Below are 23,603 nucleotides of genomic sequence, written 5' to 3'. Positions count from 1 at the left end.
CCTGCCACTTCCCTTTTTCTAAGATGGTAAAGATAATGATCAATAAATACTGAGGGAACTCAGAGACCGGTGCCAGCATGGGTCCTCTGCATGCTGAGCACCGGTCCCCTGGGCCCACTTTTTCTTTATACTTTGTCTCTATGTCTCATTTCTTTTCTCAAGTCTCTCATTCCACCTAACGAGAAATGCCCACAGGTGTGGAGGGGCAGGCCACCCCTTCACCAAAGGGAAACCGGAGCCTAATCAAGTGTCTTAAACACGTCAAGTTTGAAATGCCTATGAAACACCCAAGTGGAAATGCTGAGTAAGCAGCTGGGCTCCAGGTATCAATCGAGTCTGGGAACCGAGTTTGGAAGATACCAGCAAACATCAAGCCACCAACGAGGATTAGGTCACCTGGAGATTCCCAGTTCCATGGAACAGAGGGCCTGAGATTGACATGGCCAACATTTAGACAAGAAGTCTGCCAAGGCTCAATCCAAGTCTCAGGCCAGAACTGTTAGGGCAAGAAGCTCCTTCCTCCTAAGAAGAGAGCCATGCCTGGTGGGTGCCATGCTGGTTCCCTGAGGATGACACCTGCTCAGGAATGAAGGCAACATGGACAAAGGACCCAGGCAAGGGACTGGACCCAGGGAACCAGACCCCTGCCATCTTCTGTACTTCCTCTAACACAGGTGGTCAGCACACTCTTTCACTCGTTATCCAATTTTATCAAAAACAGACACTAGGGCAATGTGACATAACAGCATTAAGCACTAAACCATTTGACAGGGATTCCTTTCAAAAGTGAAAAACAGTGTATAATTACATAGCTTCTCCACTAATCTTTGTTACCAACAGCCACTTAATCTAATCCTAAAGACTGAGTACAATATTCTTTCTACAATACTTCAAACAGCCACTTCAATTTATTGTATATTTTCTAAATGCACCTCTCTCTCTCTGTTCTGAAAGAGAGAATATTTCATCAGAAAACAAATGGGGTCTTTTGCCTATCTGATGGTCTCACACCTTCACAACAGCTCCAAATCCTTGGACCAGCCAGGGACAGATCAATCCCAGGGTTCTCTGCCAACAGAAGTCCTGGAAAGGCTCTGCACTCAAAACAAACCCCTACACCACCCCAAGGGAGGGGGAATGTTCCAGGCTGGGGGAGAAGCTAAAAGAAATTGAACCTAAACTCTTCATCAGGAGTGTCCAGAGTGGCTTTGGTTCTCCCTATAGGGCGAGGCCTGCAGACCCTTCGGCTCTTCTTTCTGGTGGCTCCATCTACAGGCTGCACCTGGGCTAAATAAGCAGCTGTCAGGGGAGAGAAGCAGCATATATGAGAACTGAATAACAACAGCTAACATTACCTGTACAGTTATGTTTGCCCATACAATTCTAACCACTTTGAATAAATTAACTAATTCCTCAAATTTGTAAGGTTGATATTACTATCACCCCCCATTTAGAGACGTTCAGTAATTTACAAAAGGTGTTAGTACTACTATGTAGTAGATCCAGGATTTGAACCTAGCTCATCTGGCTCCAGGAATTGCACTCAAACTGTTATGGGATATGGCTTCATTGCCAGTAGAGAAAGCCAAGACACAAAGACATGAGGCAGCTTTCCCCAAGCCAGGAGCAGGACCAACACAGGACCACACTCCTTCCCGCTCCTGCCATGACCTCCTCGCTGCTTCCCAGGTTCAGTCCTGGGAAAAGGAGAGACAGGTCCACGCGTGCTCTTTCCCTGTTCCCTCAGGCTTCCCTGAGCTCATCTCCTTCCCTCACCAGCCTTGTTGCTCTGGGCCTTCTTCCTTTCACCCCCTAGGCACTTCCTCCTTAAATTAGGCCTTCCTGAATCAACCAGTTGCTAGCTCCTCACCAGATCTGAGAGCCCGCAGGGCCTCACGCCTTTCGGCTTCCATCTGAGCCCTATAGTCTCCAAACAAGGAGTGCATCAACTGCCTCTTCCGGGGCAGGGGCGTTCTTTTGCTGCGCAGGGTTCGGATTGCTCCAATAGCCTGCTCTTCTGCCAATAAAAGCAAACGACTAGTGAAAACCTCTACTACTGACCTCCTACCGCCCCACCGCAAAGGAAACAACTTCATCCTCTGCCAGCACCTGCAGGCCAGGCGGTGCCACTGTTCACATTCCCCAACTCTATAGAAAAGTCCCTTACTCTGTTTCGGGGTGGGTTTCTGCCTCTTGAGGCCAAGCTCCAGTTGTTCCACACACCAAGCCAATTCCTGGGCCAACTGCTGCGCCTGTGACGGATTTGGGGAAGTGGCTGTGAGAGGGGACTGGGACACAACACAGCGCCTGGCACCATCCCATCCCCCTCCCCGCCTTAACTCCGCGGACCCCAGATCACATGTGCCCGTGGATTCGCACCCGGGGATTCCACCCTTCCTGACTGACGCCCGCCCTTGCCTGGGCCTCAGCGCTTAGGGGAACTTCTTCTGGGGCGGGTTTCTCTGGGGCCTTCTCGCCTCCATTTGCCACAGAGGCCCTGTTCCGGGTTTTCTTCTTATTCTTTTGTTTTTTCGAGGCTGCACTGCTTTCATCGCCTAAAGGGTGCGCTCTGGTGTCGGCGTTACTGCCTGTGGGTTGCCCTGCGCAGAGACAGACAGTGGAGGGATTCCGGATGCTGGAAACGGCGCCGGGAAGCCGGTGTCTGCGGGACGCGCAGGGAGTACCCGGGCCTGGGGCCGCCGCTGCCTCCCCGGCAAGATGTCCTAGGGCCTGGAGAAAGGGGGGCAGCACGAGGGTCACGGAGGGCCACCGACAGTGCAACGCCCAGCCACCCGCGCGTCTTCTCCACACCGCTCACCGCCATGCTCCGCAGTCGCCACCGCAACTATGCGAGGCGCAGAGTCCCACGTCGAATTCCGTCCTCTTCCAAGAGGGCGCCTGCGACTCTAGGTTCCGCAGGGTCGCGGGCGGGGCGGGGCGGGGCGCGGGGGCCCTAAGGGAAAGGGGCGAGGCTGGGGCGGGATGAAGCTGGGACAAGGCGAAGCTGGGACGGGGCTGGGACCTGGCTGAGGCGAAGCTGGGACGGGGCTGGGGCGGGGCGGGGCGAGGCGGGGCGGGGGCGGGAAGGGGAAGGGCGGGGAGGGGACGGGCGGGGAGGGGAGAGGCGGGGCTGGGCGAGGCTGGGGCGGGATGAAGCTGGGGCGAGGCGAAGCTGAGACAGGGCGGGGGTAGGGCGGGGCGAGGCCAGGCCCGGGTCGGGGGGTGCCTGGGGGATTCGGGAAGAGGCTGCAGGGGGGTCTCCGAAGGAACCTTGTGAGCGAGTGCTCGCGGGCACCGACTATGTGCCTGGCACCTTTCCGGATAAAAGTTCAAAGCTCTACACAAGGGTGTGTCTTCTCAAGGCTCACCTTTTGGTGGGGAGCGAAAAGCATGTAAACAGAACGTGAGCAGCTGTGGCGCAGGAGGGTGGTCAGCAAAGACCCTGGGAAATGGGGAAGAGGCGCAGGCCTGGGACCCGGCGCAGCCCGCGGCGCTCGCTCCCAGAGGGTCAGGGCACGGTCGGTTGAGAGGCCGGCGACGCGGGACGTGGGAGCTCGGGTAAGGTCTGTGAGTTGGGAGGGCCCCCGTCATGGATGTTTACTTCCGTTCTAGCGCAGTGGGAAGTTGCTGTAAGATGTAAATCTGAAGAGTGGCATAATCGTAGATGTGTGTTCTGCGGATCTCTCTGCTCCTGTGCAACGAGTGGGGCACATGGGGTGGAGGGATGTGGAGGTGCTCCTCACCTGCCCAGGTCGCACCTGCCCTCTCCCCTCACTCCGCTTCACCCCCGCCCGCCGCCAGTTCCGCACGCGCGTCTCAGCATCCAGCGTTTGGTTCTCCAATTCCAGCTCCACCGGAACAGGTCTGAAACCTCTCTGCACCTCGGCTTCCGCATTTAAGCGATGGCAGCAGCCTTCTCGAGGGGGCGGTGAGGTCAAAAGACTTACAGGTTGCAAGGTGCACAGTGGACGCGAGCTGGATTCTGAGCTTGATCACTACTTGGAGGTGGGGAAAAGGCGCCCGAGAGAGGGGGACAGTGCGCAGCCAGACGTCCTAGATCAGGAAGGGCCGGGTCCAGAGGCCGCAGAATAACCCCAGGCTGAGGAGCGTCGGCAGGAACACACGGTGTTGGGGTCCCTTCCTTCCTTCGCAGCCGCACGCCGCCGGCGGCACCTCTGCGCCTGCGCCCTCTCACCTGCAGATTCCGCCAAGGGCTTGTATGGACTTAACCAAGAAGGAACAGGACTGCCGGAGCATTGAGTACTATCAGCCGCCTAGAGCGGACCCACGAAACCTGGAATTCAATTGGTTGGTGAGCTGAGGGGCAGGGCGGAAGTTCAGATTAGGCATTTCCGGTCTAGGGGGTTTGACTCGCCGCGGCACGGGAGTTAGCGTTGGCCCTCCTTCCCTTCCGGTGGTCGAGCTGAGTGAGTCCCGAGCTAGGGCGCCTGGTGCGGAGGTGTCGGAGCGGCGCTGGGGCGGGCAGGGACGCTGCCGGGGTTCTGAGGGGCCAAAGGACACAGCTCGTTGCCTCAGTGACCCGTAGAGGACGCGCCGAGGGCGGCTGCGGGTTGTTGAGCGCCCGCTTTGTGTTGACGGAGGGACGGGCAGGACGAGGGTGATGTGAGGCGGAGGCGGCGGGGCGTGGAGGTCCGCGGGCTGTCCTCCATGCTCCCGAGCAACATTGAAGCAGGGAAGCCAGATGGATAAAAAGGCCTCGCAGGGGAAGGGAGTTTGGGCAATGTAAGGGGATGAGCTGAATTGTGCCTTTTTTTTTTCTTTTCAGAAGACAGAAAAGTGTATTTTATTTAGCAGGAATGGATTGAAAGGGTAGAGCTGTGGTGTGAAGGAGCGTCTGCTGTGGGGAAGGAAAGGAACAGGCAGGAGATGATATCTCACACATGCGCTGGAACAAGCTGAACGCTCATTCGTTTAGTAGGCACTCGGTAAATGCTGACTTACTGATTAAGACAATTGAAACTTAGTATTGTTTGCGGTTTGCTAATACTGTGCTGAGCATTTTATACATATTCTCATTTAACTCAATCTAGTCACTTAAGGAGTAGTGTCGATCTCATTTTATGGTCTGTGGGAAAACTCAAGTCACTTACCTGAGACCTCCGCATTAGTAAGTGGTGGATCCAAGGTTAGAACTCAGTCCTATTCGAGTCTAGAGCCCATGCGCCTAACAGCGGCATTACATGCCTCCCGCATGAGTTTAGGAGTGAAGGCAGAGTGCATTAAGAGGCACCGCTTGTGATTCACAAACGGCATAAGCAGCAGGGGCCAGTCAAAGGCAAGCCCTGTCTGACGACTGGAAGATTCCCTCTGACCAAGGTGTGCCTCAGCTGGAGACTGTGAAGACATCAGTGAGCTTGTGTTCATCGGCCAGTCAGAAAATCTGTCCAAGAGAGGCTTAAATGATGACGATGAGGCAGGGTTTGTCCCAGAGTTTGTTGTGAAGTGCCAGGGCTCTAGAATGTGTCTCTTGACTTTCCTTTGTGGTCACTCCATTCCCCTTACTTCCTTTCAGATGCCTCTTGGCAAACTTCCCTTAGCATCTCGGTGATGAGAACTGGGCCTTGCGGTCACCTAGAGCCGAGGGAAAAGGGCGCATTTCCTCCTGAACTAAACGAAGGAATTTGTTTATGTGCAGAGGGCTGTGGGGAGGTGACTTGCTGTGTATGCCGAGGCCAGTTGGGAAGGCTTTTGTGGGAGTGACACATGTCACTGCTAAAATAAAACCAGATTTGTGGTTTTAGATGTCGTCTGTGTACTGACAGTTTTCAGTATATACCCAACCAGCCCAACCTCACTCTTGAATTTTCAACTTGTATATCCAAATGCCCTAATTTTCCATTTGTAAATCTAATAGGTATCTTAAACATTACTGTATACAAGACAACTTTTACATTTAATCCTTCTGCAGTCTTACTCTTTTGAGTATATGGAAATTTCATCATTTCAGTTGCTCAGGCCAAAACTCTTGGTGTCTCGGCCTACATGAAATTCATCTGCAAATCCTATTGATTGTACCTTTGAAATGTATCCATAATCTGACTGCTTTTTGTCACTTCTGCCACCACCAGTCTAGTCCAAGACATTCATCTCTAGCTGGATTGTTGCTAGAACCTTCTGACTGGTTTCGGTTTTTTCCTTACCCCCACCCCATAGTCTATTCAAAGCACCCTCAAAGCAGCAGCTGTAGAGACCACATCTGAGGTCATATCACTCTTCCCAGACATTCCAGGCACTTCCCATCCATTCAGAATAAAACGCATAGCCCTAAGGCCTACAAAGTACCCTCCCCAGAGGGTACCCACCTATTTCACCCTCCCCTACTCTGTTCAGCCCCTCTGGCTTCCTTGCCTGTCCTTGAACACAGGTGTGCTTGCATCTCAGAACCTTTGCACTTGTGCCCTCCTCCTGCCTGGGATGTACCTCCCTGATATCCACATGGTGCCTACCCTCGCTCCATCCAGATCTCCGATTTGTTGTCACTTTATCGGAGGTGTCTTCCCTGGCCATCCTGTGTAAAATATCTCCACCACCAGCCGCTGCCCTCATGCTGCGGCATTCATTCTTTGTGTGTCACACATACGTGTCAACTTCTCCATTTGCTCGTTCACTGCCTTAGCACAAGAGCCTGGTCCGCTATTCTCAGCTGTTTGCCCTCTGCCCAGGACCTCATAGATGGGCCTGGGAAATGCAGTCCATTCTCTCTTCTGGCCAAGTGCACCGCGAGGGTCCTGGCTTTCACATGGTGGCCTCAGGATGCTGTCATCCCAGGGGCCTCAGGAAGGCCTCTCTTGAGACATGGAGAAGTATAGCAGGAAAGTGGGGAGGGGATATGATCTCAGAGACCACTGGCTACTTTTCGTTCATCCAGCTTTCCTGGGGTGCTCAGGCAGCTCATAAATGGGTCTCTGCTACCACAAAAGGTCTGGGCCCTCTCAGAGCACCTGTGGGGAGCAGAAGGTTGGTCAGGCTCCATCACCCTCTTCTCCCTGCGGCTCTGCCCACACCTCAGGACAAGCTCAGAGACCTAGTGATGGCTGTCATGCAGCTCCTTGGTGGGCTCCAGGTGAGTGGTCCTCATGGAGACTCTTCCATATGACCTCAGCCTTTTCTTGGCAGGAGTCTGTCTATGAGGGGCTGGTCCCAGAGGGTGGACAGCTCCCTGTCTCCTCCGATGTCCTCTGTTCCTGAGTTCAAGTCCCTGAAATGTACTTCTCACTGTTTTCCTGTCCCTGGACCAGGTGCAGTAGAGGTCAGGGTTGGGGCACACCAAGATGAGCCAATATAGTGTCTGCCTTAAAGAGTTGACATTAGTGGGGAAGACAGGTACATGTTCCCAGAGGGATTTTACCAGTCCTGAGCCTAGTGTCTTCTCCCTCCAGGTCCTGACCTGAGGGCTGCATCAAGATCTTGTCATTCCACATCATGGTTTCCTTTGAGGATGTGGCTGTACCCCTCTCCCAGGAGGAGTGGAACTGTCTGATCCCTGCTCAGAGGGGCCTCTACAGGGATGTGATGCTGGAGACCTATGGGAACCTAGTCTCACTAGGTAAGTTCCCTCCCTGGGGCTCAGCTCCTGGGCTTCCTGCTCCTTAACCTTGAGGCTCAAGCTTGGGGCTCAGAGGCTCCTCATACTCTGGGCCCAAAGACCAGACATTTTGACCCTGGTACCATGCAGGTCTAGTTTGCACAGAGATGGGGACAGGTGGTACTGGGACCCTCCTTGATTTTTTTTTAATAGGCAGTGTCTCACTCTGTTGCCCATCCTGGAATGCAGTGGCAAGACCATAGCTCACTGTAACCTTGACATCTTTGGTTGAAGAGATTCTCCCACCTCAGCCTCCCAAGTGCCTGGGACTACAGACAAGGGCCACCATGCCTGTCTTATTTTATTTTTTTAGAGACAGAGCCTGTATGTTGCCCAGGTTGGTCTCAAACTCCTAGCCTCAAGGAATCCTCCCACCTTGGCCTCCCAAAGTTCTGGAATTACAGGCATAAGCCAGCATGCCTGGCCAACCCTTCCTAATGTATAGAAGGAGAATATTATTCATTGCACAGTTAGTACATTCCTATCCCCTGAATTAATCTTTCTGCACTTGAAGATCGGTGGTAGGATACACAGTTTGTAAATGAACCTGAGGCTAACAAATACTGTCACTTTTCATAAGTTTACACAGCCTATTGGTGGCAGATCTGGGATTTGGATCTGTTTAGTTTCAGGGCCCTGCTTTCCTTTCACTGGAATGTGCTCTTCCCTTTAGCCCTTTTTTTTTTTTTTTTTTTTTTTTGGTTTCTGCTAGCCTTTATTTGAGAAAATTTACACAAAAATCCCCAATCCAACATTTACAAGTGAATCTGTATAAATCCCATATGCCTCTTTCCCAAACGAACTGAAAAATGGCTTTATGACAGGGGTCCACGACAATGGTATAACAAGATTTACTTAAACTGCATCATTCTCATTTATGTTGTACAGACCATTTTGGATAATATGCTTAAAAATGGAGGAAAGCACATAACACCCTTGTTTTTAAAGCTTATTTCCTCTTGTATCAGTCTTTTGTCAAAGGCAAATACTTTTACTTTTTGGATAAAACCAAGATATAATATCAATTAACTTTTAAACCAAAAGCACAAAATGTCCCAGTTGATAGTTCTGGCATGAGTAAAGGGAAGGGACATGAAAGAATGTCAATTCCTACAAAACTTAAGTTTAGAGTCACACTTGGGAACAAAAGCATCAACAAAATAAAATATTCTCTTCTCCTATCTTCTTGACATTTTGGCACATCAGAAGAACATAACAGTAGCTTTCATTGCTCCTAAAAAGGGGAAAGGCACCAGTCAGAAATAGGAAAGAAAATCTTGTTAGGCTAATGGTACATGATAGAATTTCACATTAAAAAGTTTACAGATGGAGGCTGGGCATGATGGCTCACACATGTCATCCCAGCACTTTGGGGGGCTGAGGCCAGCAGATCACTTGAGGTCAGGAATTCAAGATGGGCCCGGCCAACATGGTGAAACTTCATCTCTACCAAAAATACAAAAACCAACCAGGCGTGGTGGTGTGCGCCTGCACTGCCAGCCAGTTGGGAGGCCGAGGTGGAAGAACCATCCGAACCCAGGAGGTGAAGGTTGCAGTGAGCTGAGATAGCGCCGTTGCACTTCAGCCTGGGCATCACAGCAAGACTGTCTCAAGAAAAAGAAAAAAAGTTTAAGGATGGATTTTTTTTTTTTTTTTTTTTTTTTGAGACAGAGTCTCGCTCTGTTGCCCAGGCTGGAGTGCAGTGGCCGGATCTCAGCTCACTGCAAGCTCCACCTCCCGGATTTACACCATTCTCCTACCTCAGCCTCCCGAGTAGCTGGGACTACAGGTACCCGCCACCTCACCCAGCTAGTTTTTTGTATTTTTAGTAGAGACGGGGTTTCACCGTGTTAGCCAGGATGGTCTCGATCTCCTGACTTCATCATCCTCCCGCCTCAGCCTCCCAAAGTGCTGGGATTACAGACTTGAGCCACCGCGCCCGCCCTTAAGGATGGATCTTAACCCACATATTATTTTCTCTACTTGGATGCATCCTCTGTAACTTAGTATATGTAATACTACAGATAGATTTTTTCAACGTCTGCTGCCTATGGTAAGGACCTGCAGCCAGGTTCTCAAAAGCAGTACCTGCCAGTTCTTAACAGCAGATGGCAATGTTGTACAAGTTAACAACGGAACTACTTTTATGCCACCCCAGAGGAAGATACAAGAAGTCAAAAGGAAAAAAAAAAAGAACTGATTTGGGTTCATAGTAGCAGGAACATAAACAGAATAGCCTGAGATTTTAACAACATAACTCATTCCCTCTTCCACCTTTGTACTTTATCCAGGTCAACACATTAGGATTCTCTAACAATTCCAGTATTCTGCTTCTTTACTGTAAGATCCATGTAATTCTTGCCACTGTGATTAAACAAGCCCTGTAATAGTCAGCAGGGTTAAAAAGAGATTACAGAAAGGATAAACTCCTACCTACTTTCTTGGGAGATGTGGGAAAGATTTCAAGTGACAACATTTTTCATAACTGTTTATAAACGTGGTCATTTATATTCACGTTTTCTCTTGTTTACATTAGTTTGGCCCTTAGGCATCTCATACTCCTACAGTGATTATTGGCTTTGCTTTCATTTGTTTTGGATTTTTAAGTATTTACTATATTAATGGTCCTCCTAGATATCTATTTAATACATCATATCTCTTAATTCTCTAGATGGAACACTGAAGGACAGGAATTAAGTGACTGGCCATGCAAGAAGAGTTGGAAATTTTACTTATTTTTCCTTGGTAGAAGTTATGTTAAAAATTCAAGCAACCACATATCTAACAGAGGAGTTTTATCTGGGATGTATAAAAACTCTCAAAACTCAATAGTAAAAAGAACAAATGACCTAAATAGAAAATAGACAAAAGATATGAACAGAAATTTCAATGAAGAGGATATATAGATGGCAAATTAGCATATGAAAAGATAACATCATTAGCCACTGGAAAATGCAAATCAAAACCACATGTGGTGTCATTACACGCAGCTATGTGAATAGTTAAGATAAAAAATAGTAATACCAAACACTGGTGAGGATGTGAAGAAACTGGATCAGTCATACATTGCTGTATGAATTGTATGAGTGGCTGTATGTAAAAGGTACAGCCACTCTGGAAAAAGAGTAGGGTAGTTTCTTACAAAAATGTACGTGTTTACCACACAACCCAGCAATTGCCTTTTTGAGCATTTATCCCAGAAAATGAAAATATATGTTCACATAAAAACCTGTACATGAATGTTCACAGTAGCTTTATTAGTAAGAGCAAAAAAATGAAAACAACTCTTATGTCCTTTAGTAGGTGGATAGTTAAGCAAACTGTGGTACATCCATACCATGGCATACTACTCAGCAATCAAAAGGAAATGCCCAGACTTCACCACGATGCAATATATGCATGTAAGAAATCTGCACTTATACCCCCTAAATATATAAAACATTTTTAAAAGAAGAAAAGGAAGAAACTATTGATGCATACAACAACTTGGATGAATTTCAAGGGAATTATGCTGAATGAAAAAAAGTCAACCTCAGAAGATTACATTCTATATAATTCCATCCATACAACATTCTTGAAATGACAAAATTACAGAGTTGGAGGACAGAACAGTGGCAGCCGCAGGTTTTGGTGAGGGGATAAGAAAGAGATGTGGCTGTGGCTGTAAAAGGGCAGTGGAAGGGATCCATGTGACAGAACTGTTCTGTCTGTTATGGTGGTCACATGAATCTACACATGTGATAATACTGCATAGAATTATATACACATACATGAAAAATGTTCAAGCAGTTAAGCACGAATATCTTAATTGTCTAAAACGACATTTTCTTTTTTTTTTTCTTTTCTTTTTTTTCTTTTTTTTTTTTGAGACGGGGTCTTGCTCTGTTGCCCAGGCTGGAGGGCAGTGGCCGGATCTCAGCTCACTGCAAGCTCCGCCTTCCGGGTTTACGCCATTCTCCTGCCTCAGCCTCCCGAGTAGCTGGGACTACAGGCGCCCGCCACCACGCCCGGCTAGTTTTTTGTATTTTTTAGTAGAGACAGGGTTTCACCATGTTAGCCAGGGTGGTCTTGATCTCCTGACCTCGTGATCCACCCGTCTCGGCCTCCCAAAGTGCTGGGATTATAGGCTTGAGCCACCGCGCCCGGCCAACATTTTCTTTTAAGAGCTATCTACAGTTCAAAGCTCACTTTTATGAAGTGTCACATACATCACCATTTTAAGAGACATAAAATCATGAAAAGATATCACCAGAAGCTACGTAAACGTTTCAGCTAAGGGTAAAGAGAAAGTTAAGAGTGTTTTCACAAGGAAATTGAAAGAGGGCAATCCAAATGAAGTCAATATGGTCACACAAAAATCTTGGTAAAATAACTAGAATGGAAGCACAAACTGCTGAGCAAGTGGGAGAAGAAAAGAAAACATGGTTCAAACAGATCACACAAGGGAACCGAGGACAAATGCTGACTTTGACATTATCTAGGTAACTCCTATCTTTCTGTCATAGGTGACTCTAATAATAGACCTGTTGTTGCAAAAACCAGTCAACATTCTACCAAATTAGAAAGAAGTCCCTCATTGACTTGTTGGATGTAGGTGGTACCCCATGTCCTCCCACACCAAAAGAGATCAGTTCTGGCAAGAAAGCTCCAACCCACCTTGATGGTGCTGCTGATAGGATGCCTTAGGCCAGGGATGTCCCAGCGATGTTCTGCTGGCTGAGGTACAAGGTGGGAGGAGAATATGCCTCATTCATTACTTGATCAACTTCTTGGCCTTGAAGAAGCATTGCAGGTGGAAGACCTGCCAGGTGGCTAGTCCAGTGAGGCAGAACATTGAAAAGATGCTGAAGTATAGGACCCAAGTGTTTGTTGACTCATTGGTATCACACATCTCCTCTCTTCTTCATGTAAGCAAAATCATTAACAGTAGATTCTGAAAGGTCTTCTAGGTGTTGCAGCTTCACCTCTCATGGTTTGAGCTTCTCAACTTTTGCAATCTCCATAATTTTTTGCCTCCACTCCATGCTTCATGTCTAGGATCACAAGTTGGTCAGGTATCTGCCCTGTTCCCTTGCTCTCAAAACACACTTCAAGTGTCATAATCTTTAGTGGTAAAGGAAAATTTCCCCCTTGGTTGCCTCCTCTTTGGAGTAGAAAATATGGCCAACAGGGCCGGGTGCGGTGGCTCAAGCCTGTAATCCCAGCACTTTGGGAGGCCGAGACGGGCGGATCACGAGGTCAGGAGATCGAGACCATCCTGGCTAACATGGTGAAACCCCGTCTCTACTAAAAAGTACAAAAAACTAGCCGGGCGAGGTGGCGGGCGCCTGTAGTCCCAGCTACTCGGGAGGCTGAGGCAGGAGAATGGCGTGAACCCGGGAGGCGGAGCTTGCAGTGAGCTGAGATCTGGCCACTGCACCACTCCAGCCTGGGCGACAGAGCGAAACTCCGTCTCAAAAAAAAAAAAGAAAATATGGCCAACAGAATCTGTAATCTTGAGGTGGCTGCGCAGGCCGCCAGTGCCCCCAGACTGGTTGGAGATCTTGTATGTGCCAGTCACTGGCAGGTCCTTGTGGATCTCCTCATGGAGGCACTTGCGAGAATTACTGGGCAGATGGAAGGAGATGACAAGGACCGAGCTGGGGCTGAGCAGGAACAAAAGCAGCAATGCCAATGGACAAGGGCCATGCCAGGCTGGTGGGCCAGACAAACCAGACATGGTGTTGGAGACTCATTCCCCCTTTAACCCTTCTGCTGGGCATCAACACCTCCTACTGTGAGTCCTCTACCATGATGTATTCAGGCCACAATGCTATCCTATCTATGCCCCCTGTCCCCCTGAAAAGCTAGTTTTGACCTTTCTTCAGCTTAGGCAGAGGTCTGTGTCTTTCTTCATGATTAGAGACCAGGTGGCAGGGAAGCACACAACCATCACACAGACTCAGACCACAGGTCCATCCTACCCTCTACCTGGGTGAATTTTCAGCTCTTACTTCCTTTCTCTGGAATAGGACTTCAAGCTTCCAAACCTGATGTGATCTCCAGGCTGGAGCAGGGGGATGAACCATGGACCCCACACATCTTGAGAACTCAGGGGAGCTGGAGCTGGAGGCACAAGAGAGAAGGTGAGTCTGCTCCCACTCTCTGCTTCTGTGATAGGTGCTGCAGCTTCACTCACGAATCCCGTCTCTGCAAGCTTCAGACAAATCTCTTGTTACCCTCAGGCCTTTGCTTTCCTCCTCCTTTTTCTATCTTGTCCTCTTTTCTTGCTGTTATTTGCCCCTGTTATCTGTCCATAAGTAGGTTTGTGTTTTATTTACCCTAGAAAATGCTCTTTCAGCCACAAAAAAGAGCTCAAGTGTCTTTCCCTGGCAGCTGGCTCCCAGTCCCTTCACTTCCATGTCATCCACTCCTTAGGCTGTTTGGGAAAAATGCTAATCACATTTTTCCTCTGCTCTGACACCACAGCAACAATCAACAAAGAGTTCATGACCAAATGCATGGAGGGCTTTTCCCATGCTCCAAACAGCTCTAATTCAGTTCCGTTTTGGTGCTTTCTTCTTGGAGATAGCCTGACACCCCACAGACTGAGGGCTCAGTCTCCGAGACTGTCCCCTCAAGACACTACTTGTAAGTTCGAGATTTCCAAACTTCAGACCAACAGGATTCAAGTTGGAGTTCCCATGACCCTCACTCTGGGTTCTATTAATTTGCTGGAGCAGCTCACAGAACTCAGGGAAACACTTAGATTTGCCAGTTTAGGCCAGGCGTGGTGGCTCACGCCTGTAGTCCCAGCAGTTTGGGAGGCCGAGGTGGGCAGATCACTTGAGGTCAGGAGTTCAAGACCAGTCTGACCAATATGGTGAAACCCCATCTCCACAAAAAATATAAAATTAGCTGGGCATGGTGATGTGCATCCATAGTCCCAGTTACTTGGAAGGATGAGGCATGAGAATCACTTGAACCCAGGAGGAAGAGGTTGCAGTGAGCTGAGATCATGCCACTGCACTCCAGCCTGGGTGGCGGAGTGAGACCCTGTCTCAGAAAAGAAAAAAAGAAAAAGATTTACCAATTTATTATAAAGGATAAAGGTGAAGAAATATGTAGGCTGTGGTATGGGGGAAGGGGTGTGGAGTTTTCATGCCCTCCCTGGGCACATCACCCTCTAGGATCCTATCCACTTAGCTATCCAGCAGCTCTCTGAACCCTGTCCTCTTAGGTTTTTATAGAGACTTTATTATGCAGATATGATTGATTAAACCATTGGCCACTGGTGATCAACTTAACCTTTAGCTCCTTTCCCCTCTCTGAGTTTGGGTCTTTGGGGCTGAGAATCCTGACCTTGTAATCATGCCTTGGCCTTTCCAGTGATCAGCTTCATCCTAAAGCTGTCAGTCAACATAAGCCTATGAAAAGAAAGCACTTTGGAGATTATAAGGATTTTAGGAGTTGTATGCCAGGTCATGGGGGTGAAGACCAAATAGATATTTCACACTGCCCACAGGGTTTGCTGGCCAGCTCTGTTTTGGCTGCTTGGAGACACCACTTAGAGAGACGTTCTCTTCCAAGTCTCTCATTCCTGCTGTTATTCACTCAGAGCATCCTAGGCTGATTCTGGGTCTTAAGGAAAAAGATGAGCTAGAAAGCATTTCTTCCTGTGTAGTGGGGGACCTGGGCATGTAAACAGTAAGCAGAACAGAGTCCTGGGGCTCCATGCTGCCACACAGCTAACGTTGGACATTTGTGCTTGATGCAGGCCTGGCACTGTGCTGTCACAGTGAATTTATGGAATTTGCCAATATCTCTGCACAATCGGTGCCCAGGAAACTGAGGCACAGAGAGATTAAATGGTAGCCCCAGATCACACAGCCGGCCAGGGACAGAATAGGGTTGGGTCCCTGGCAGATTGATCTCAGCCCCATACTCTTATTTTCCCTAAGGAACCAGCTTTATTGAGGTGTAATTAACATATAATATGTTAACAAATATTTAAAGTATATGATTTTATATCTTTTGACATATGTATACACATGTGAAATCATTGCTACAATCTAGGGCAGATATATCCATCACCTCCAAAAATTTTCTCCTCCTTCATCGTCTTTCACTCCTTCCCACCTTTCTCACTCCTTCCCACTTATATCCTGAAGTAATTACTGATCTCCTTTCTGTCACTATAAATTATATTTTCTAGAGTTTTATGTGAAAATGAAATCATTGAGCATGTATTCTTTTTCGTCTGGCTTCTTTTATTCAACATAATTATTTTGAGATGTGTTTATGTTGTATTTCAATAATTCTTTTTATTTCTGAGTAATATTGTTTTGTTTGAATATACTACAATTTGTTCATACTCTGTTAACAAACATTTGAGTTGTTTTCGTTTTTTGGTCAGCATACATAAAGCTGCTGTGAACATTGCCTTCCACTCATCTTGTACCTCCCTAAGTTGTTGTGAGTTGTCAAGAATGATTACTGTTCTCTCTCTTGTCCCCCAGGTGCAGTCACTGGTCCAGCATTAAGGCCAGGATTCGTTACTTTCCAGGGCTGCTGAATAGCTATCTTCCTGGCACTTTCCATTCTTACTCTCTTACATTGGAGTCACCATCTGTTGAATTCCATGTCTATTTATTTATTTATTCCTTGTTTTGCTGAAGTACATCCTCAAATAGGTTGAGCCCTTTTGTGTCTCAATATGGCTTTATTCTACCCTCATGTTTCTGAGTCCTTATGTATGAAATGTTTTATAAACTTCATATAAGTTGAATTATTTTATTCAGTCCGACAGTCATTTTTTTTAGAGTGTGCAGTAAAGGGTTAACTCAGAGGCCTGCACTGCCCAAATCCTGCATATTCCAAAGGTCTTTAGGACTAACCCCTTGACTAGCTTCTTGGAGGTAACCTCTAAGCTGTTGGAATATTCTGCCTGGTAAGAGTATTTGAGTATACCTGGGGCCTTGGGCTATGCTAGTTTATGCTAACTATGTGATTTAAAGCAAATGCTTATTTCTGTTTGCCTGGGTCCCTGGACCACAGTGTATCAGATTATCCCCTGAGGGGAACTGTCAAGGTACCTGAGTGCCCCAAGTCCATGTACTAACCATTAATAAAAATCCTGAACACTAAAGCTCAGGTGAGTTTCCCTGGTCATCAACACTTTGCATATGTAGTCACACATGGTGGCCGGAAGAATTAAGGTCTGTCCAGGTGACCCTACTGGAAGAGGATATCTGGAAGTTCACACTTGGTCTCTCCTGGACCCTGTGTGGCATTTTCCTTTGCTGATTTTTAATTGTATCCTTTTGGCCTAATAAACTGTGTAATTGTGAGCATAAGAGCTTTTCTGAGTTCTGTGAGTCCTAGTAAATTATCGAACATGAAGGTGGATTTGGGTACTCCTCGCAGAGTGCTTTGTCCATGTAAATGTAACATTTATTGATAAAGTTGAGAGTAAGTCTGCCATTTTGCTATTTGTTTTCTACTTGTCTCATCTATTTCTTTTTTCCTATACTATATATATATATATATTTTTTTTTTTTTTTTTTTTTGAGAAGCAGTCTCACTCTGTCACCCAGGCTGGAGTGCAGTGGCACAGTCCCAGCTCACTGTAACCTCCACCTCCCAGGTTCAAGTGATTCTCCTGACTCAACCTCCCAAGTAGCTGAGACTACAGGTGCCCACCACCATGCCTGGCTAATTGTTTTATTTTTAGTAGGGATGGGGTTTCACCATGTTGGCCAGGATGGTATGTATCTCTTGACCTCATGATTCACCCACCTCAGCCTCCCAAAGTGCTGGGATTACAGGCGTGAAGCACTGCGCCCGGCCTCTTATATTCTTTTGAATAAATCAAACTTTATATGTAATTTTATGTTTCTTCTCCATTAGCTTTTTAGTTGTACATTCTTTTTTAAGTGATGACTAATGATTAAATATGTCTCTTTGACTTACTATGGTCTACCTTAATGTTTTTACCACTTCTTGAAAAATGCAAGATCCTTACAATTCCTTTCGTCCCTCTCCTTCCTTTCGTTATTATTGTCACTTATTTTGTGCTACCTACTTTGAAACCTTACCAGAGAGTTTATTCCATTGCTATTTCTTGACAGTAAATATTCATTTAGAATTACCCTTTCTAGTGTTTTTCATTCCTTTCTGCAATTCTGTACTTCTGTTCAAGATCATTATTTTCAGTTTGAAATTTTTTCTTTAGTATTTCTGTACTTGAGTTGGCATTATTCTGTGAGCTTTTGTCTGAAAGTGTCTTTGTTTTCCTTTCTTGATTTTTTCCTTTATTCAATGGATATGATGTATTAATTGATTTTTGGATGCTAAACAAACCTTGCATTTCTGGGATAAGTCCCACTCAGTAATGGTGTATAATTTTATATATATATATTGTGGAATTTGATTTGCTAGCATTTTGTTGGGGAATTTTGTGTCTGTATTACAGATGCTGATCTGTTGTTTTATTGTCTGTTTTTGGTATCAGGGTAATACTGTTTTCATTGAATGAATTGGAAAGTGTTCTCTTTTGTTTTTTTTTTGGAAGAGTTTGTAAGAATTAGTATTAAGCCTTTTTTTCTATTCTGTAGTTCATTAGTTTCTGTTATATTCCTTATTTTCTACCTTCTGCTTGATTTGGGTTTAGTTCTTTTGTTTGTTTGTTTGTTTTCCCCAGTGTTTTAAGGTAGAAGATTAGGTTGTTGATTTGCTCCCTTTAAAAAAAAAAAAATGTAGGCATTGAGGGATGGCCAAGATAGCCAAATACAGACAGCTCCGGTCTGCAGCTCCCATTGAGACCAACACAGAAGATGGGTGATTCCTGCATTTCCAACTGAGGTACCCAGTTCATCTCATTGGGACCGGTTAGGTAGTGGAGAGGGAGTGGAAGCAGGGTGGAACATCGCTTCACCCAGGGAGTGCAAGGAGCCAGGGGACCTCCCTCCTCTCCCAGCTAAGGGAAGCCATGAGGGACTGTGCTACACGGCCTGGGTACTACACTTTTCCCATGGTTTTTACAATCTGCAGATCAGGAGATTCCCTCATGAGCCTACACCACCAGGGTCCTGGGTTTTAAGCACAAAACTGAGTGGCTATTTAGGCAGGCACCGAGCTAGCTACAGGAGTTTTCTTCATACCCTGGTGTCACCTGGAATCCCAGTGAGACAGAACTGTTCACTCCCCTGGAAAGGGGGCTGAAGCCAGGAAGCCAAGTGGTCTCTCTCAATGAGTCCCACTCCCATGGAGCCCAGCAAGCTAAGAACCACTGGCTTGAAATTCTCACTGCCAGCACAGCAGTTTGGAGTTGACCTGGGACATTCAAGCTTGGAGGGGAAAGGAGCATCTTCTGAGATTACTGAGGCTTTAGTAGGCTGTTTTCCCCAATAGTGCTAAGGAGACCAGGAGGTTTGGACTAGGCGGAACACCACAGTGTGGTAAAGCAGCTGTGGCCAAACTGCTTCTCTAGATTTCTCCTCACTGGGCAGGGCATCTCTGTAGGAAATACAGCAGCCCCAGTCAGGAGCTTATAGATAAAACTTTCATCTCCCTGGGACAGAGCACCTGGAGGGAGGGGCAGCTGTGGGCACAGCTTCAGCAGACTTAATCTTAACTGCCTGGCTGTGAAGAGAGCAACTGATCCTGACAAGCGGGATTCTTCCAGCACAGCACACCAGCTCTGCTAAGGGACAGACTGCCTCCCCAGGTGGGTCCCTGAATCCCATACCTCCTGACTGGGAGACACCTCTCAACAGGTCAACAGACACCTCATACAGGAGAGCCCTGGATGGCCTCAGGTCAGTGCCCCCTCAGGGATGAAGCTTCTAGAGGAAGGAGCAGGCAGCAGTCTTTGCTGTTCTGCAGCCTCCACTGGTGATAACCAAGTCAACAGGGTCTGGAGTGGACCTCCATCAAACTGCAGCAGACCTGCAGAAGAGGGCTCTAAGGTGGCGGGCGCCTGTAGTCCCAGCTACTTGGGAGGCTGAGGCAGGAGAATGGCATAAACCCAGGGGACGGAGCTTGCAGTGAGCTGAGATCCGGCCACTGCACTCCAGCCTGGGCGACACAGCGAGACTCCGTCTCAAAAAAACAAAACAAAACAAAATAATAAAATAAAATAAAAACTGACAAACAGAAAGCAACAATAACCACATCAACAAAGAAGACACGCACACACACACACAAACCCCCATCCAAAGGTCATCAGCCTCAAAGATCAAAGGTAGATAAATCCATAAGATGAGGAAAAAACAGTACAAAAACACTGAAAATTCCAAAAAGCCTCTTCTCTTCCAAATGATCACAACTCCTCTCCAGCAAGGACACCAAACCGGACGGAGAATGAGATTGATAAATTGACAAAAGTAGGCTTCAGAAAGTGGGTAATAACAAACTCCTTGAGCTAAAAAAAAAAAAAAAAAAAAAAAAAAAAAGTTCTAACCCAATGCAAGGAAGCTAAGAAACTTAAGAAACTTGATAAAAGCTTACAGGAACTGCTAACTAGAATAACCAGTTTAGAGAGGAACATAAATGACCTGATGGAACTGACAAACAGCACAAGAACTTCGTGAAGCATACACAAGTATCAATAGCTGAATTGATCAAGTGGAAGAAAGGATATCAGAGAATGAAGATCACCTTGCTAAAATAAGACATGAAGACAAGATTAGAGAGAAAAGAATGAAAAGGAATGAACAAAGCCTCAAGAAATATGGGTCTATGTGAAAAGACCAAACCTACGATTGATTGGTGTATCTGAAAGCAATGGGTAGAATGGAACCAAGTTGGAAAACACACTTCAGGATGTTATCCAGGAGAACTTCCCCAACCTAGCAAGATATGCCAACATTCAAATTCAGGAAATAAACGGAACACCACTAAGATACTCCATAAGAAGATCAAACCCAAGATGTATAATCATCAGAATCTCCAAGAGTGAAATGAAGGAAGAAAATGCTGAGGGCAACCAGAGAGAAAGGTCAGGTCACCTACAAAGGTAAGCCCATTAGACTTAACAATGGATCTCTCTGCAGAAACCCTATAATCTAGAAGAGAATTGGGGGCCAATTTTCAACATTCTTAAAGAAAAGAATTGGGCCAGGTGCTGTGGCTCATGCCTGTAATCCCAGCACTTTGGGAGGCTGAGACGAGCAGATTACCTGAGGTCAGGAGTTCGAGACCAATCTGACCAACATGGAGAAACCCTGTCTCTACTAAAAAATACAAAAATTAGCTGGGCATAGTGGTACATGCTTGGGAGGTGGAGGTTGCAGTGAGCTGAGATTGCACCATTACACTCCAGGCTAGGCAGTAAGAGCAAAACTCTATCTCAAAAAAATAAAAAGAATATTCAACCCAAAATTTCATATCCAGCCAAACTAAGTTTCATAAGCAAAAGAGAAATAAACGCCTTTCCAGGCAAGCAAATGCTGAGGGATTTTGTCACCAGCAGGCCTGCCTTACAAGAGCTCCTGAAGGAAGCACTAAATATGGAAAGGAAAAACTCATTCCAGCCACTGCAAAAGCACACAAAAATATAGAGACCAATGACACTATGAAGAAACTGCATCAACTAATGTGCAAAATACCCAGCTAGCATCATGATACCAGGATCAAATTCACACATAAAAATATTAATCTTAAATGCAAATGGGCTAACTGCCCCAATTAAAAAATGCAGACTACCCAATTGGATGAAGAGTCAAGACCAATCCGTGTGCTGTATTCAGGAGATCGATCTCACATGCAAAGACACACACAGGCTCAAAATAAAGGAATGGAGGAATATTTACCAAGCCTATGGAAAGCAAAGACAAAAAAACAGGGGTTGCAGTCCTAGTCTGATAAAACAGACTTTAAACCAACAAAGATCAAAAAAGACAAAGAAGGGCATTACATAATGGTAAAAGGATCAATGCAACAAGAAGAGCTGACTATCCTAAATGTATATGCACCCAATACAGGAGCACCCAGATTCATAAAGCAAGTTCTTAGAGACCTACAAAGAGATTTAGACTTTCACACAATAATAGTGTGAGACTTTAACACCCCACAGTCAATATTAGATTAACAAGACAAAAAATTAGCATCCTTTATATATTTTTTTAATTTATTTTTTATTTTTTTTTTATTTATTTATTTTTTTTTTTTGAGACGGAGTCTCACTCTGTTGCCCTGGCTGGAGTGCAGTGGCACAATCTCAGCTCACCACAAGCTCTGCCTCCTGGGTCCACACCATTCTCCTGCCTCAGCCTCCTGAGAAGCTGGGACTACAGGTGCGTGCCACCATGCCCAGCTAATTTATTTGCATTTGCATTTTTAGTAGAGACAGGATTTCACTGTGTTAGCCGGGATGGTCTCAATCTCCTGACCTCATGATCTGCCCACTTTGGCCTCCCAAAGTGCTGAGATTATAGGTGTGATCCACCACACCCAGCCAGCATCCTTTAAAATTAAAGGATATTCAGGACTTGAATTCTTCTCATTCTTGTCAGTGCCACATGGCACTTATTCTAAAATCAACCACATAATTGGAAGTAAAACACTCCTCTGCAAATGCAAAAGAACAGAAATCATAACAGCCTCCCAGACCACAGTGCAATCAAATTAGAACTCAGGATTAAGAAACTCAAAACCGTACAACTACATGGAAATTGAACAACCTACTCCTGAATGACTCCTGGGTAAATAACGAAATTAAGAATGAAATAAGTTCTTTGAAACCAATGAGAACAAACAGACAATATACCAGACTTTCTGGGACACAACTAAAGCAGCATTAAGAGGGAAATTTATAGCACTAAATGCCCACATCAGAAAGCTGGAAAGATCTGAAATTGGCACCCTAATATCACAATTAAAACAACTAGAGAAGCAAGGGCAAACGAATTAAAAAGCTAGCAGAAGACAAGAAATAACTAAGATCAGAGCAAAACTGAAGGAGATACAGACAGGAAAAATCCTTCAATAATCAATGAATGCAGAAGATGTTTTTTTGAAAAAATTAACAAAATAGATAGACCACTAGCTAGACTAATGAAGAAAAGAGAGAAGAATCAAATAGATATAATAAAAAATAATAAAGGGGATATTACCACTGATCCCACAGAAATACAAACTATGACCAGAGAATACTATAAACACCTCTACACAAATTAGAAAATCTAGAAGAAATGGATAAATTCCTGGACATATGCACCCTCCCAAGACTAAACCAGGAAGGTGTCAAATCCCTGAACAGACCAATAACAAGTTCTGAAATTGAGGCTGTAATTCATAGCCTAACAACCCCAAAAAAACCCAGAACCAGATGGATTCACAGCCAAATTCTACCAGAGGTATAGAGAGGAACTGGTACTATTCCTTCTGAAACTATTCCAAAGAGGGAATCCTCCCTAACCCTTTTTATGAGGTCAGCATCATCCTGATACCAAAACCTGACAGAGACACAACAAAAAAAGAAAATTTCAGGTCAATATCCCTGATGAACATCGATGCAAAAATGCTCAATAAAATATTGGCAAACTGAATCCAGCAGCATATCAAAAAGCTTATTCATCAAGATCAAGTCAACATCATCCTTGGGATGCAGGGCTGTTTCATCATAGGCAAATTTGTAATCCATCACATAAACAGAACCAATGGCAAAAACCTCATGATTATCTCAATAGATGCAGAAAAGGCCTTCAATAAAACTCAACATCTCTTCATGTTAAAAACTAAATCAACTAGGTATTGATGGAACATATCTCAAAATAATAAAAGCTATTTATGACAAACCCATAGCCAATATCATACTGAATAGGCAGAAGCTGGAAACATTCCCTTTGAAAACCAGCACAAGACAAGGATACCCTCTCTCACCACTCCTATTCAACATAGTATTGGAAGTTCTGGCCAGGGCAATCAGGCAAGAGAAATAGAGTATTCAAATAGGAAGAGAGGCAGTCAAATTGTGTCTATTTGACTGTATATTTGGAAAACCCCATTGTCAGCC

General features: G+C 45.9%; 2 protein-coding genes and 2 pseudogenes across 4 annotated transcripts in view; 1 reads left to right on the top strand and 3 right to left on the bottom strand.

Annotated features, from left to right (window-relative positions):
* Positions 1-689: 689 nt before the first annotated feature.
* On the bottom strand, positions 690-3,620 carry C17H8orf33 (chromosome 17 C8orf33 homolog). Of its 3 annotated transcripts, XM_010375174.2 has the most exons (6): positions 3,369-3,487; positions 2,819-2,953; positions 2,419-2,730; positions 2,168-2,252; positions 1,871-2,017; positions 882-1,299 (listed from the first exon to the last, which is right to left on the bottom strand). In XM_010375174.2, the coding sequence occupies exons 2-6, from the start codon at positions 2,822-2,824 to the stop codon at positions 1,160-1,162; spliced, it is 690 nt and encodes a 229-aa protein (XP_010373476.1). In that variant the 5' UTR covers positions 2,825-2,953; positions 3,369-3,487; the 3' UTR covers positions 882-1,159. The 3 variants fall into 3 exon arrangements, with proteins under 3 accessions (XP_010373477.1, XP_010373476.1, XP_010373475.1); XM_010375173.2 differs by lacking the exon at positions 2,819-2,953 and having other exon boundaries at positions 2,419-2,600; positions 3,369-3,620; XM_010375175.2 differs by lacking the exons at positions 1,871-2,017; positions 2,819-2,953 and having other exon boundaries at positions 690-1,299; positions 2,419-2,600; positions 3,369-3,620.
* Positions 3,589-4,257, bottom strand: LOC104671645 (annotated as a pseudogene).
* LOC104671643 (zinc finger protein 252-like) overlaps positions 4,194-23,603 on the top strand; it is a 38,605-nt gene continuing 19,195 nt past the window's right edge. Inside the window, 4 exon segments of the mRNA XM_010375171.2 lie at positions 4,194-4,312; positions 4,787-4,946; positions 7,401-7,567; positions 13,618-13,731. Of these exon segments, the coding sequence (XP_010373473.2) occupies positions 7,444-7,567; positions 13,618-13,731 (238 nt within the window). The 5' untranslated portion in view covers positions 4,194-4,312; positions 4,787-4,946; positions 7,401-7,443.
* On the bottom strand, positions 12,360-13,337 carry LOC115894238 (annotated as a pseudogene).

Source organism: Rhinopithecus roxellana, chromosome 17 (assembly GCF_007565055.1).
Source record: "Rhinopithecus roxellana isolate Shanxi Qingling chromosome 17, ASM756505v1, whole genome shotgun sequence".
NCBI lineage: Eukaryota > Metazoa > Chordata > Mammalia > Primates > Cercopithecidae > Rhinopithecus > Rhinopithecus roxellana.
The sequence above is the reverse complement of the archived record's forward strand: the minus strand, read 5'-3'. Positions and strand labels throughout refer to the sequence as shown.

Coding starts and splice junctions, on each gene's coding strand:
- C17H8orf33 (XM_010375173.2), bottom strand. CDS start 3,591: ATGACGGGGGCCCTCCCAACTCACAGACCTTACCCGAGCTCCCACGTC. Junction 2,601..3,368: donor TTTTCGCTCCCCACCAAAAG/GTGAGCCTTGAG, acceptor GTCTCTGCGCAG/GGCAACCCACAGGCAGTAAC. Junction 2,018..2,167: donor GAAACCCACCCCGAAACAGA/GTAAGGGACTTT, acceptor TTTTATTGGCAG/AAGAGCAGGCTATTGGAGCA.